The sequence below is a fragment of the Taudactylus pleione genome, unplaced genomic scaffold (assembly GCF_031769625.1).
Source record: "Taudactylus pleione unplaced genomic scaffold, aTauple2 ptg001827l, whole genome shotgun sequence".
In the NCBI taxonomy this organism is placed as follows: Eukaryota; Metazoa; Chordata; class Amphibia; order Anura; family Myobatrachidae; genus Taudactylus; species Taudactylus pleione.
In genome coordinates this window covers 1,973,415-1,986,031 of record NW_028286224.1, presented here as the reverse complement: position 1 = coordinate 1,986,031, position 12,617 = coordinate 1,973,415, and the positions used below count along the sequence as shown (strand labels likewise).

The 12,617-nt window shown below is 40.2% G+C and overlaps 1 protein-coding gene across 1 annotated transcript in view; it reads left to right on the top strand.

The window, feature by feature from the left end:
* The window catches only part of DOCK2 (dedicator of cytokinesis 2), a 966,148-nt gene that overhangs the window by 151,360 nt on the left and 802,171 nt on the right, over positions 1-12,617 (top strand). The window contains exon 11 of the mRNA XM_088465050.1: positions 674-749. Within this exon, the coding sequence (XP_088321176.1) occupies positions 674-749 (76 nt within the window). The remainder of the gene's footprint in view (positions 1-673; positions 750-12,617) is intronic.

Below are 12,617 nucleotides of genomic sequence, written 5' to 3'. Positions count from 1 at the left end.
TTCTGAGTTAAAACGATGAACGATTATCGATCATGCGTGTTCACGTTTGTTGTTCAGTCAGACTGACCAACTGAACGATTTTCATTAAGGGAATATGCAAAAATCATTTGTAGTTCAAAAAAATCTTTCATTACACTTTAAAAAATCTGACAGATAATCTGACAGAAAATCGTTCATAAAATCGTCGGTAACAAAATCGTTGTGTGTGTATGCAGCTTAACAGAGTCTTGTTATGACTTACAGAGTCTGGGGCTGATACAATGTTGTTATGAGTTACTGAGTCTGAGTTATTGCATGGCTGAATACTTTATGTATTATAAGATGACAAACTGATTTTTCCTTCTATTGCAGCTACAATATAAATGATAAATCTGCACCTGACTTTATAAAACATTACATTTTTCAGCAGATTTCCTGAATGAATTTATATGCTATTAAATTTGAAGTCTGCTTGGTATGAGAGTTGAGCACTGTAAAAATGACATACCTATAATACATTAAGTACAATAACTGTTTTGTGTTACAAATAAGCTTCATGTTATTTACTTTTGTTTCATTCATTTTCCACTTGCTTGAATTTCTCAGCACTATAAAAGCCCCTTTCACAACCATGTTACATAAATATGATTACTGTGTTCTGAATGTTGACCTTGAAATATTTTCTGTTCCCCAGTAATGGACATCACCGATGTGATTAAAGGGAAAGCAGAAAGTGATGAAGAGAAGCAGCATTTTATACCATTCCATCCGTAAGTATTAAAAGCCCCTCATTTGAAATTACTGAATCAACAAATTAAATGAAGAATTAGCTATTTTACTGAAGCAGTGCAGATAGCTTTTCATTTATTAATGCCTGGTGTTACAAAGTGCGTAAAAAGTTCTTTTAAAATATTAATGAACACAAAAAGTGTCATTTTTTTAATACACAGCAATACTGCCAAATAGACTGGATTACGTAAACAAGTGGTAGTGAGAGTCATGGAAACTGGACTAGAATTAATTTGGCAATATAAGTATCGAGGGGTTAATTTACTAAGCAAGCCACTGTTTCCCTTTGTGTGTAAGCCCGACATTTAAAAAGACAATGCTTTTAATAGCAAATCTGGTATTTTACTATCAATAGCATGGTCCTTTTATATTTCGAGTTAAAACATGCCAGGAAAAGCTTAGTAAATAGCCTTCGAGTGAACAGTATAAACAGTGTTCTGTGGATGTTGTTACTAATGTATTGATAAACTGATGTTAATATATTTTGTTTTGCAGTAAATAGTAGGTCTGGGGCTAAATATCTATACTAATGATTTCTGTGTAAACATTGCACAATAGTAAGGCACAATTCAGGATCAATGAATGCAAACAAGTTTAGATTTTGAGTATAAATTAGTTCAGAAGTAATGATTTCATCTGTGCAAAAAGAAATATGCCTGTTTATATTATGGAAGCTAATATTAAGCTATTTATATCACAAAGGGACCTATTCATCAACACTAAAATAACGTTTCTAAGGCCATTTTCCTTAATTAACGTTATTTTAGTATTCATTAAGAGACTTAACACAGGAGATATCACTGATATCTCCTGGTTAAGTCCCCCTGCGTTAATTTCCACACTCCCCATACATTAGTATGGTAATCATCTAATTCCAAAAATTATGTATTTTCAGAATTTGATGGAGTTACTATTCGCCACTGTGAGGTGGCGAATAGCAGGTAACACTTACCTGTGTCAGCGTGGGCAGGTCCCCCAGCGTCTCCCTCTAGTGCTCTGGTCCGTCCTCTGGCCCCGGAGGCTGGTCTGACAAGTGTTCTACCAGCAGAACACAATAAAGTTTAGAAAAAATATATATATTTTTTTTCTAAACTACTGTGGTCAGCTGGGAGAACATGTGTCAGACCAGCCACCAGAGCCGGAGGCGTTGCAGCGGGCAGGTAAGTGCGGGGACGGGGGGAGTGGAGCGAAGGGGGGAGGGGGTGTTGGGGGGGACACAAAATTACCGCAGCTGTAGGTAGTGCTGCACATGCGCTGGTGTTACGAATGCGCAGCACGGATTCCAGCTGCGGTAAGTTAGTGTAGACAGGGATAACCATCTATTTCCTGAAAAGCTGTCATCGCAAAAATGACAGCTTTTCGGAATAGATAGTTATGGAGAGGAGGAATGAATTCCTTCGGTAATTAGGTAGAACTCCATGCGAGTTCTAAACCTAATTACCTCCAGAGAAAGTTTAGGTATGATGAATAGGCCCCACACTTTTTTTATGGATTAGAATACTCCAAAAATATACAGTTAGGTTAATTGGTTCCCAACAAAAAAGTATTCCTAGTGTACGGTATGTGTGTGTGGTAGGGAACATAGGGTCTAACTGATGGATGGATTTGCTGTTCCGCACAGAAGCGGCTGTGCAAATACGTTCATCTCACTGGCAAATGCAGAAGGAGGTATCAGACACCTCCTCGCTGCATTTACGATCCCAGCACTGAGACAGATGTCGTAGGCTGGGATCACCATTGCAACTGATGGTCACGATGGTTGCTCTTTTGGTCAGGCTGTGGGAGCTGAAGCTTCCCGCAGCCTCACCAGTGCCTGGTCACACAAGAGGCCAGGAATCTGCGGCGCCGACGCAGACCCTGACCTCGTCCCTCCAGGAAAATAGGGATAACAGGAAATCATGCTGCGGCTTGGGGGGTCTGCGAACAAGATTGCAGGACCTGCTCTGCACATGCGCTGATTGGGCCATGTGCAGACACAGACCCCTAACCATCAGAGATGTGCGTTCATCCTCGGATGAACGTAAATTGCTGAATCAGGCCCATAGATTGTAAACTACAATGGGGCAGGGATTGATGTGAATAGCTAAATATTCTCTGTAAAGCGCTGCAGAATATGTGTGCTAAATAAATAACTAGTAATAAAAAAAATAGTAATAAATATACAATTTGGGGATTATTTCTCAGTGGATGCATTTGCACTCCAAACTGTTGTGCAAGAAGATGCATGTAAAAAAAAGATATATGTGTATATGTAGAGATGGACATGTAGCTCAAAAACAGTAGCATTTGCACCAGATGTACGTAAGACGTACTGGTATGTATACTTATGCCTCACGATACCGTTGAAATACAGTAGCATTGAGATTGACAGTGAAGTAGTTGTTGCAGTAGTAGTAAATGCTAATGAGGCTGGCATTACCCTATTTGTACACATTATAATAATGTAATGAAGCTTTACATATACAAGAAAGGATGCGACTCGACAGTCATTACTAAATGCAAAAGTCATATTTTAAATATAAAATACAAACTTCTCTATATCTCTTTGAAAATCATATGGGAATCTTCTTTCCTACAGTAATAAAAATGGAAATGACAGCTGAGTAATGCAAATAATGTAGATGGCCACGATTTGGTATAATATAGCTACAATACTTAGAATTTAAGTACTGTCAGCTGGAGGGGTCAGTATGCATTTAGCCAATCACAAGCGGTTCCTAAAAGGTGTATCTGCAGATGTGTCAAAGCCTAATTGTGTCACAATGAAGTGTACATGTGCTTATTGTACTCAAGCCTCTGCTTACCCTCCCATATGCCTCTTCTATGGTCTAATAAGAAAAAATAAAAACATGTGTATGGAGATATATATAGTCAGGTGCATAAATGTTGGGACATTGACAGAATTTTCAGATTTTGGCCTCTATTCACCACCACAATGGCTTTGAAATGAAACAAACAAGATGTGCTTTAACTGCAGACTTTCAGATTTAATTTGAGGGTAATTACATCCAAATCAGGTGAACGGTGTAGGAATTACAACAGTTTCTATATGTGCCTCCCACTTTTTAAGGGGCCAAAAGTAATGGGACTCAACTCAAAAGCTATTTCATGGACAGGTGTGGGCTATTCCCTCGTTATTTCATTATCAATTAGGCATGTAAAAGGTCTGGAGTTGATTCTAGGTGTGACATTTGCATTTGGAATCAGTTGCTGTCGACTCTCAATATGAGATCCAAAGAGCTGTCACTATCAGTGAAGCAAGCCCTCATTAGGCTGAAAAATCAAAACAAACCCATCAGAGAGATAGCAAAAGCATTAGGTGTGGCCAAATCAACTGTTTCTAACATTCTTAAAAAGAAAGAACGCACCGGAGAGCTCAGCAACACCAAAAGACCCGGAAGACTACGGAAAACAACTGTGGTGGATGACAGAAAAATGATTTCGCTGGTGAAGAAAAACCCCTTCACAACAGTTGGCCAATTCAAGAACACTCCCCAGGAGGTAGGTGTATATGTGTCAAAGTCAACAATCAAGAGAAGACTTCACAACAGTGAATATAGAGGGTTCACCACAAGATGTAAACCATTGGTGAGCCACAAAAACAGGAAGACCAGATTAGAGTTTGCCAAACAACATCTAAAAAAGCCATTACAGTTCTGGAACAACATCCTATGGACAGATGAGACAAAGATCAACTTGTACCAGAGTGATGGGAAGAGAAGAGTATGGAGAAGGAAAGGTACTGCTCATGGTCCAAAACATACCACCTCATCAGTGAAGCATGGTGGTGGTAGTGTCATGGCGTGGGCATGTATGGCTGCCAATGGAACTCGTTCTCTTGTATGTATTGATGATGTGACTGCTGACAAAAGCAGCAGAATGAATTTTGAAGTGTTTTGGGCAATATTATATGCTCATATTCAGTCAAATGCTTCAGAACTCATTGGACGGCGCTTCACAGTGCAGATGGACAATGACCCGAAGCATACTGCAAAAGCAACCAAAGAGTTTTTTAAGGCTAAAAAGTGGAATGTTATGCAATGGCCAAATCAATCCCCTGACCAGAATCCGATTGAGCATGCATTTCACTTGATGAAGACAAAATTGAAGGGAAAATGCCCCAAGAACAAGCAGGATCTGAAGACATTTACAGTAGAGGCCTGGCAGAGCATTACCAGGGATGAAACCCAGCATCTGGTGATGTCTATGCGTTCCAGACTTCAGGCTGTAATTGCCTGCAAATGATTTGCAACAAAGTATTAAAAAGTGAAAGTTAGATTTAGGATTGTTTAGTTTGTCACATTACTTTTGGCCCCTTAAAAAGTGGGGGGCACATATAGAAACCGTTGTAATTCCTACACTATTCACCTGATTTGGATGTAATTACCCTCAAATTAAATCTGAAAGTCTGCAGTGAAAGCACATCTTGTTTGTTTCATTTCAAAGCCATTGTGGTGGTGAATAGAGGCCAATATTTATGCACCTGACTGTGTGTGTATACATATATATATATATATATATATATATATGTACATTGGCATCAAAGATAAAAAGAAGAAATAGCAACAATGTACAACCCAAATTGCTAAGATAAATCTTCTAATTGCTTTTATAAACACCAAATTGTAGATTGACACACTTTGTTAATATGAGCTTGAGTGGGTTCATCTAGATGAGAAATATAAAGCCCCCACTTCCTATGAAAACGTAGCACACCCTTTTCAATATCTAGGAGGGTGGATTTCTGGTAAAAGTAAAGAATTGGTAATAAAAGACGCTTTACCGTGCTTAAATAATAAATATCGTTTTCTCAGCTACTGCCACTATAATGGGCAATAATAACATAACCCTTCTTAAGAGGGCTTAAGGACCAATTGTCAAAGTTGGAACAAAGTGATGTAAAGGGGGCTTTTCTTTGGTGGAGGGATAGGAGCAGGGCCGGCACAAGAAAACTTGGGGCCCAGTATACTGAAAGCTCTGGGGGCACCCCACTCAAGTGAAGCAGGGGATGGGGCCAAAATCATCGTCCTCTCCCACTGTGTGGGTCTCTCTTGTAGGCACGGGGGGGGGGCTTGCCTGCCTTTTTGGGGGGCCGGGAATGGCCCTCGATTTTCATGAGGCTCCCAGCTAAAGCGGGAGGGTAGGCAAGTATGTATTGAAATAATTTAGTTATAGGCTTAGTGGATCCGATTATAATTGCGTGATAGTTGGGTGTAGTCAGACTGATTTTGCCTGTTCAGAACATTTTTGAGGGAGCAGATTGTTTGTTTCTGCACAGCTGAGTGCACAGACACTGAAAAGAGCTGGTGACCCCTTCTATAAGACTGGGGGGGGGATGTATCAAACCTTCTAAGAAGGACTGGTGGCCATAGCAACCAATCAGCTTGTAGCTATCCCTGTAAAAATGTACAATATAAATAATATCTAGCTGCTCATAGGTTGTTTCTCCACCTGTTCTTTTTAGAAGGTTTGATAAATCTTCTCCAACAACACTGTGACTAGCTCGACCCATAGAGAGCAGCCCATGTACCTGGAAATTCCATCTCATTCTGGTGAGACACAAAACACAATAAACACAAGAGGGTATATTTACTAAAGTGAGAGTTTTTAGAAGTGAGTTTTATAAGAGATGTTGACCATAGCAACCAATCAGATTCTAGCTATTATCTTCTAGAAGGTGCTAGTTAAATGTTAAGTAGAATCTGATTGGTTGCTATGGGCAACATCTCCACTTCTAAAACTCACTTCTAAAAACTTTCACTTTATTAAATTTACCCCAACATCTTGGAGGTTTGCCATTACTGGTGATCATCATCGTGTATTTACACCAGCCCTGACACAATAAATAGAACGGCTTGGACAGGCATGTATGCTTCTCTGTGCCAGTTTGTATCTCTTCGCAATTATGTGAACATGTAACTGGCCTATGTTAGCCTGACCCTTCCTTCCCCCATATCCCATGAGCAAGCAGCTATATGTGCAGGGCTGTCTTAACAGCATTGTAGGCATTGGGCAAAGCAATGCACTGGGCCCATACCCAGTCATGGGAATAAAAATGTAAATGGTCAATAAAATGAAACCTTATGCTTTATAGGTACTTTATACAAAAAAATGTTTAAACATAAAAACATGATGTAAAGTGAGGATTAATCAACAGAAACTTTTGAACATTATAAACCTTGAAAAACACAAACACTTCAACATAGAAATGATATTTAATTGGTAAACTGTACAGTATGAAATAATTATTTATTATTAATCAACACAACTGTTTGCGAAATACCTTTGTTGAGAAATGTTTTATAATAGGCAGTGGTCTTCAAGATGTCATTTTGCACATGAGTGAAAGCCTGTTCAAACGTTGCTGCCCCATTGTACCCTTTATTCTTCCTTATTTACTCTGAAATTACTCATAATAGGGCTCAATATGCAACTGTGATAGTGATTCTGCTATGATCTATGATTTCATGTCCCATAGCAGAATCACAGTCCAGTCTGTACTGTACCGGCCAATGCAGGCCACTTGAATTGCGGGGCCCTGGGCAGCTGCCCAGTGTGCCCATACATTAAGACGGCCCTATATGTGGGAAATGAATGTGAATCTTTATGGGTGCATGTGTGTTTGATCTGTTTTCTGGAAATGTGCAGTGCAAAATTTACGTTAAAGAAACAGGCGTAGGTCTCACTTTACATCAGCCCTATAGTGTTTCTCAGAGCTGTTACAGTGCCCTGTGCCGTAAGAAGGGGGCGTGACCCGCAGCTCCAGTAAGTGCAGTGCTGATTGGCTGCATATACTGTGCAGGGTGCCCGTCAGAAGCGCTCACAGGGTGCTCCGCAGGTGTGGCAGCAGCAATCCTGGCTGCAGGGTGCCGTACCTGGCACCCTGCTTGCCAGGACAAAGGTCCGGGGGCGGCGATAGTGCCGCCTGCTGAGCACTGCGCTCTGTGTACCGGCACTGGTTGCCCATAGCTTCAGTAGTTGTGGCCCTGGTGTTTCTCCTATAATAATTAGCAACACTGTTAAAGTTTTGGCTGATACCCAATAATTATAAATACAAATCAGTGTAATTAAAATAATAAAATGGATATGAATGATTGCTGTACGTCTATATTTTGTATACCCATAAGCTGCTAGCTACTGAGGACCTTCCTCTGCACTGGCAATATGGGTGCCCATATTAGTTTAAAAGAGGATTCATTCTTTATCTTTGCGCATTTGTAACTTAAATATTTATTTGTCCTTCACTGTGTAATTACAATCATCCTTTTCTTTCTATGTTAAGTAATACAGTAGTTCAACATTTCCTGTGTAGCACGTTGTTAGAAATGCTGATAATTTTGTTTGTCGGATTGAAACCATTGAGACTCAGCCATTGAATTGCTGTTGTCAGTGTTATGAATATACAAATGTCTAGTCAAAGCTTCTCTGCTAATACATAGTGAAAGCTGTTTGCAAGAGAAAAATGTTGCAAATAGATTGATCCCATACAATACACAAAGCTATTATTCATGATCTTTACGTACAACACTAACCAAATGTTATTTTCTGTCTTGGCAACAGTATTTAAAGGCAGTATGAAATGTATAATGACACCAGCAAGTTAGTTCTGCAATTTGCTAATGATCAACATGTGAGGGAGGAGCATTTGTGTACAGTTCAGTTATACCCCTTTCAGACATATAACCCGGGAAATTTCCTGCTCAGCCCCGGGAATTTCTCCTGTGCAAATTCCCGGGTATTTGGTCAAGACCCCCCTTTCACACTACAGTGTCTACCCGGGAAATTCCCAGGTAGACCCCTTTCAGACATAAGCCGGGTTTTTCTGCTTACCTGTCTCTCTTCTTCCATCTGCTCCTCCTAGCCTGTCCCCTTGCCGGCTGCCGCTGATGATGTCATCGATGTCATCAAAGGGTTGCCGGAAGCCGGCCAATCAAAATGCAGGATTTTTTATTTTATTATTTAATTATTTGTTTTATTTCTTTTATTGCCCTGGTGGTCCAGCGGGAGTACGGGTGGCCCGCTATGGCTGAGACCAGTCGGCGGTCTCTAGCGCAGGCGGGTGTCCTCAGCGTCTGGTTTCTGGTTAGAGGCCTGTGTCGCTGACTCCATCTACAGCGACACAGCCAATGACGCAGGTGGTGGTGAGCGGCAGCGCTGAGCGTCCTATTGGACGCTCTGTGCTGCCAACTCTATGTAAAAGCTGCTTGGTGCAGCCCGGGAGTAGTAGCACCATTCAGACATAAATCGGGTAATTTCCCGGGACCTAAGTCCCAGGAAAATCCCTGGTCGATTGAAGGGTCGGCTACCCGGGTAGGTACCTTTCAGACATACGTGGCAACCCGGGAATTTGGCTGAGGCAGAAAGTATGTCTGAAAGGGGTATAAGTGCTCTCTGTTTTTCAGAAAGACACTAATTGAGTTGTATCAAGCGCTTCATTGTGTTAAATGATTGTTGGTGTCTGGCACAGTGTACTTTTATTGTGTTGTAGGCAAAACACTAATAGGTCATCTAGGTCGGTCCGATATATCCACTGATTAAATTGATTAAAACATAATGTTCGAGTGATAAACACACACTTATATATATAGTGGCAAAGAGGTTTTTTTGACATGTTATGCTATAAAGAACATGACTCATTCCCTGGAACAAAGGATAGACAAAGGTAAAGATGTTCTTATTCCCTGCTGGACACCTTTAAAACACAGCTGCACCTCATGGGTTTGATGTGAAGCATACAGGGTTCTCGGATTCAGGGGGAAGGTGTTCCTGATGCTGAGCTTGGCTAGGTGATAGTGAGCTGCTAATGTTATCTTAATGTCAGGGAGCCATATGCGGGATGTAAATGTGCAGATATAACATTTTGCATCAGTGAAAAAAGCCATCTGACAAGGACAACTGCTGTCAAGTGTATGATGATGATGATGATGATAATGACACATGCCGCCCTATCAACATATCACTGGTCATCTCCAGATTGGACTAACCTCCTCTTCTCTGGCCTCCCAGACTCCCACTTCTTTCCACTCCAATCTGTCCTCAGTGCTGCTATCCTGCTCATCTTCCTTTCCAAATGGAGTACATTTGCCTCACTTCTTCTACAAGTCCTACAGTGGCTCCCCTTCTTCTTCATAACCTAATTCAAGCTCTCTTACTTACATCTCTGACCTTATCTTCCTTCACACTCCCACCCACCCACTTCACTCCACAAATGATGACATCTCTTCTGCCATCTGATTACTTTCTCCCACTTCCTAATCCTCGAGTTTGCTCATGCTGCTCCCTACCTCTGGAACTCTCCCCCCCCTCCCCAGTCAGACTCTCCACCTCTCTACAAAACTTAATACAGGCTCTCAAAACCCACTTCTTCATCAAAGCCATCCAGTTCTCATCCCCTTGTTCACTGTCTCCCCATCGGTGTCAACCCTGTATCTGCCCCTCCACTTTAGAATATAAGCTCTCATGAGTAGGGCCCTTTTCCCTCATGTTCTTCTCTTTCACTTACTTATACAATCACATATTCCATACTCCCTTTCAATGGCACCTAACTATTTGTTTCTATTGCCCTGCTGCTTATTTGAGTGTTATGACCACTGTTGCTGCAATGTTTATAGACCACGTCCTTTTCCTGCATTGTCTTATATGGTTAGTCACTGTTTTCTATGTACTTTGTAAGTCGCTGCGGAACCCTTGTGGTGCCATATAAATAAAGGATAATATTAACAATCTGATTGGCTGCTTGCGTATCGACCCTTTCAGCTGATAGTCCTTAATTTTGCATCTATATTATATAAATGTTGTATATTATATAAATGTTACTGTGCATCAAATAGTTATACCAACAAAACTGCTATCGTCTATGGCCGATGGTCACAACAGATCCAGAATTACAGTCACTCAAAAACAGCAAGTTAATGGCCAGTTATAAAAGAAGTCGTAGTATAAAAGATATAGTGGTTAAGACAGATACTGTATAACTGGGATGAATACTAACAGCCAGGCTAATTTTTTGAGCAAGCAAGCTGGTAACCATCGCTGCCTGGGATGTGTTACATGCAATTATTTAATCACAGGAGATAAATTTACACATCCATATAGTGGCAACATTTATTCCATCAAAAGGCCACTAACATGTACTTCTACGTTTGTAGTGTACCTTCTATCTTGCCTCTGTGGTCTCCACTATGTGGGCAAGACGGAAAGGCAAATTAAAGAGCCTATGGCACAGCACAGGACGGCCATTAGAGCAGCACTTGTGTCAGGCGCAAGTGACCAGGCCGTAGCCAGGCACTTTGCACAGGCTAAGCATAACATGGCCATGCTCAGATATAGAATGATTGACCAAGTGCCATTCAAAATTAGAAGAGGAGACAGGTCTAAGCAGCTGTTACAATTAGAGGCCAAGTGGGTGTTTACTTTAGATACGGTAAACCCCAAAGGTGTGAATGAGGCATTGGTTTTAAGCTGTTTCTTATGAATGCTCCATGTTAATAGTAATGGTGCATACACGCGGTCAGATTTTTCTTCAGATCTGAACGATAACGATTTAAAAAATCGTTCAATCGTTCATATCTGAAGGAAAATCTGACATATCTGACATATCTGCCAGATCTGTCAGATGAATGATTTGAACGATGCGCGTTCCCAATGGTCAGATAACGATATCTGAGATCTGATGGGTTTGCAGTCAGACTTGGACGATTCCATTCATTTTAATGCAGTCAAAAAGCGTTCAAATCTTTGGTAAAATCGTTCAAATCGTTCAATTGTTCATCTGACAGATCTGATAAATCTGACCTTGTGTATGCTCCATAAGACATCTAAATTGCAACAGTATGTGGATGTTGTTATTTTGATTAAATTGTTGCAAAACGAGGTTGTTTCTTGTTCATGTCCAGCAATCTAGCTGATTAGAACCTTTGCTTCACTGAGCAGAGCGTGTGCTCTGCCTATTTTGATAGAGTTTATTTATTAATGTACTGTGTTGGTCTCTGCTCATCATGAGTATGTCTCTATTTTATTATTCTTTTTATTTTTTCCTATTTTTTTCTCTTTTGAGTTTGGTTTATATATTACAACGTGCACGGATATATGATATTTGTTATATATGATATTATTGATGTATTTTTTTGTTTTTCCTTAGCAATGTGTTGTATTTTTGTGTTAATTAGATGTCTATTTTTGATATATGCAGTATGGGGTATAAGAATACCATACATGCATAATATTTATATTTTTAATTTTAGTGGTCTATATACTATATTACTAGCACTTATATATTTATTGTCACTTGTTTAGTATGTGTTTTATTTATTTTGGTTTATTTTTGCTTTTTATATTTCTATGTTATAATCACTAGTTTGGTAATTTAATATTCTGTTTATTGTTGCTTAGCAACTCCTATGTGGTTCTGAGTCCTGTGTCAGACGCGGCCGCCGTACTGACGTCCTATATCTTGCCTTGCACCATAGTCGTCAGTTTAATTATGTGCAGCTGGGTGCTGGCGTCTGATGCGGGACGAGTGAACAGCAATGTATGAGTAGTAAAGTGTGTTTTGTAGCACAGTTTACATTGATGTCTGTCCTGATAACGGGGTAGCAGTCCCCGAAACGTCGATATGAATTAAAAACACGTTTATTATCTTTACAAGATTCGGAGTGACGCCCATTGTTTGCACTATTTGGAGGGGAATTACACCCCATCTTAGGAAGGCACCCAAGCAATTTTGACAGAGGCTTGCAGCTGCCTACAATGCTGGATACAGCGTTATTGGTGTACATATATATATATATATATATATATATATATAGTCCATAATGAAAGGCGGCACTCAGAGACTTTTTAATCCAAAT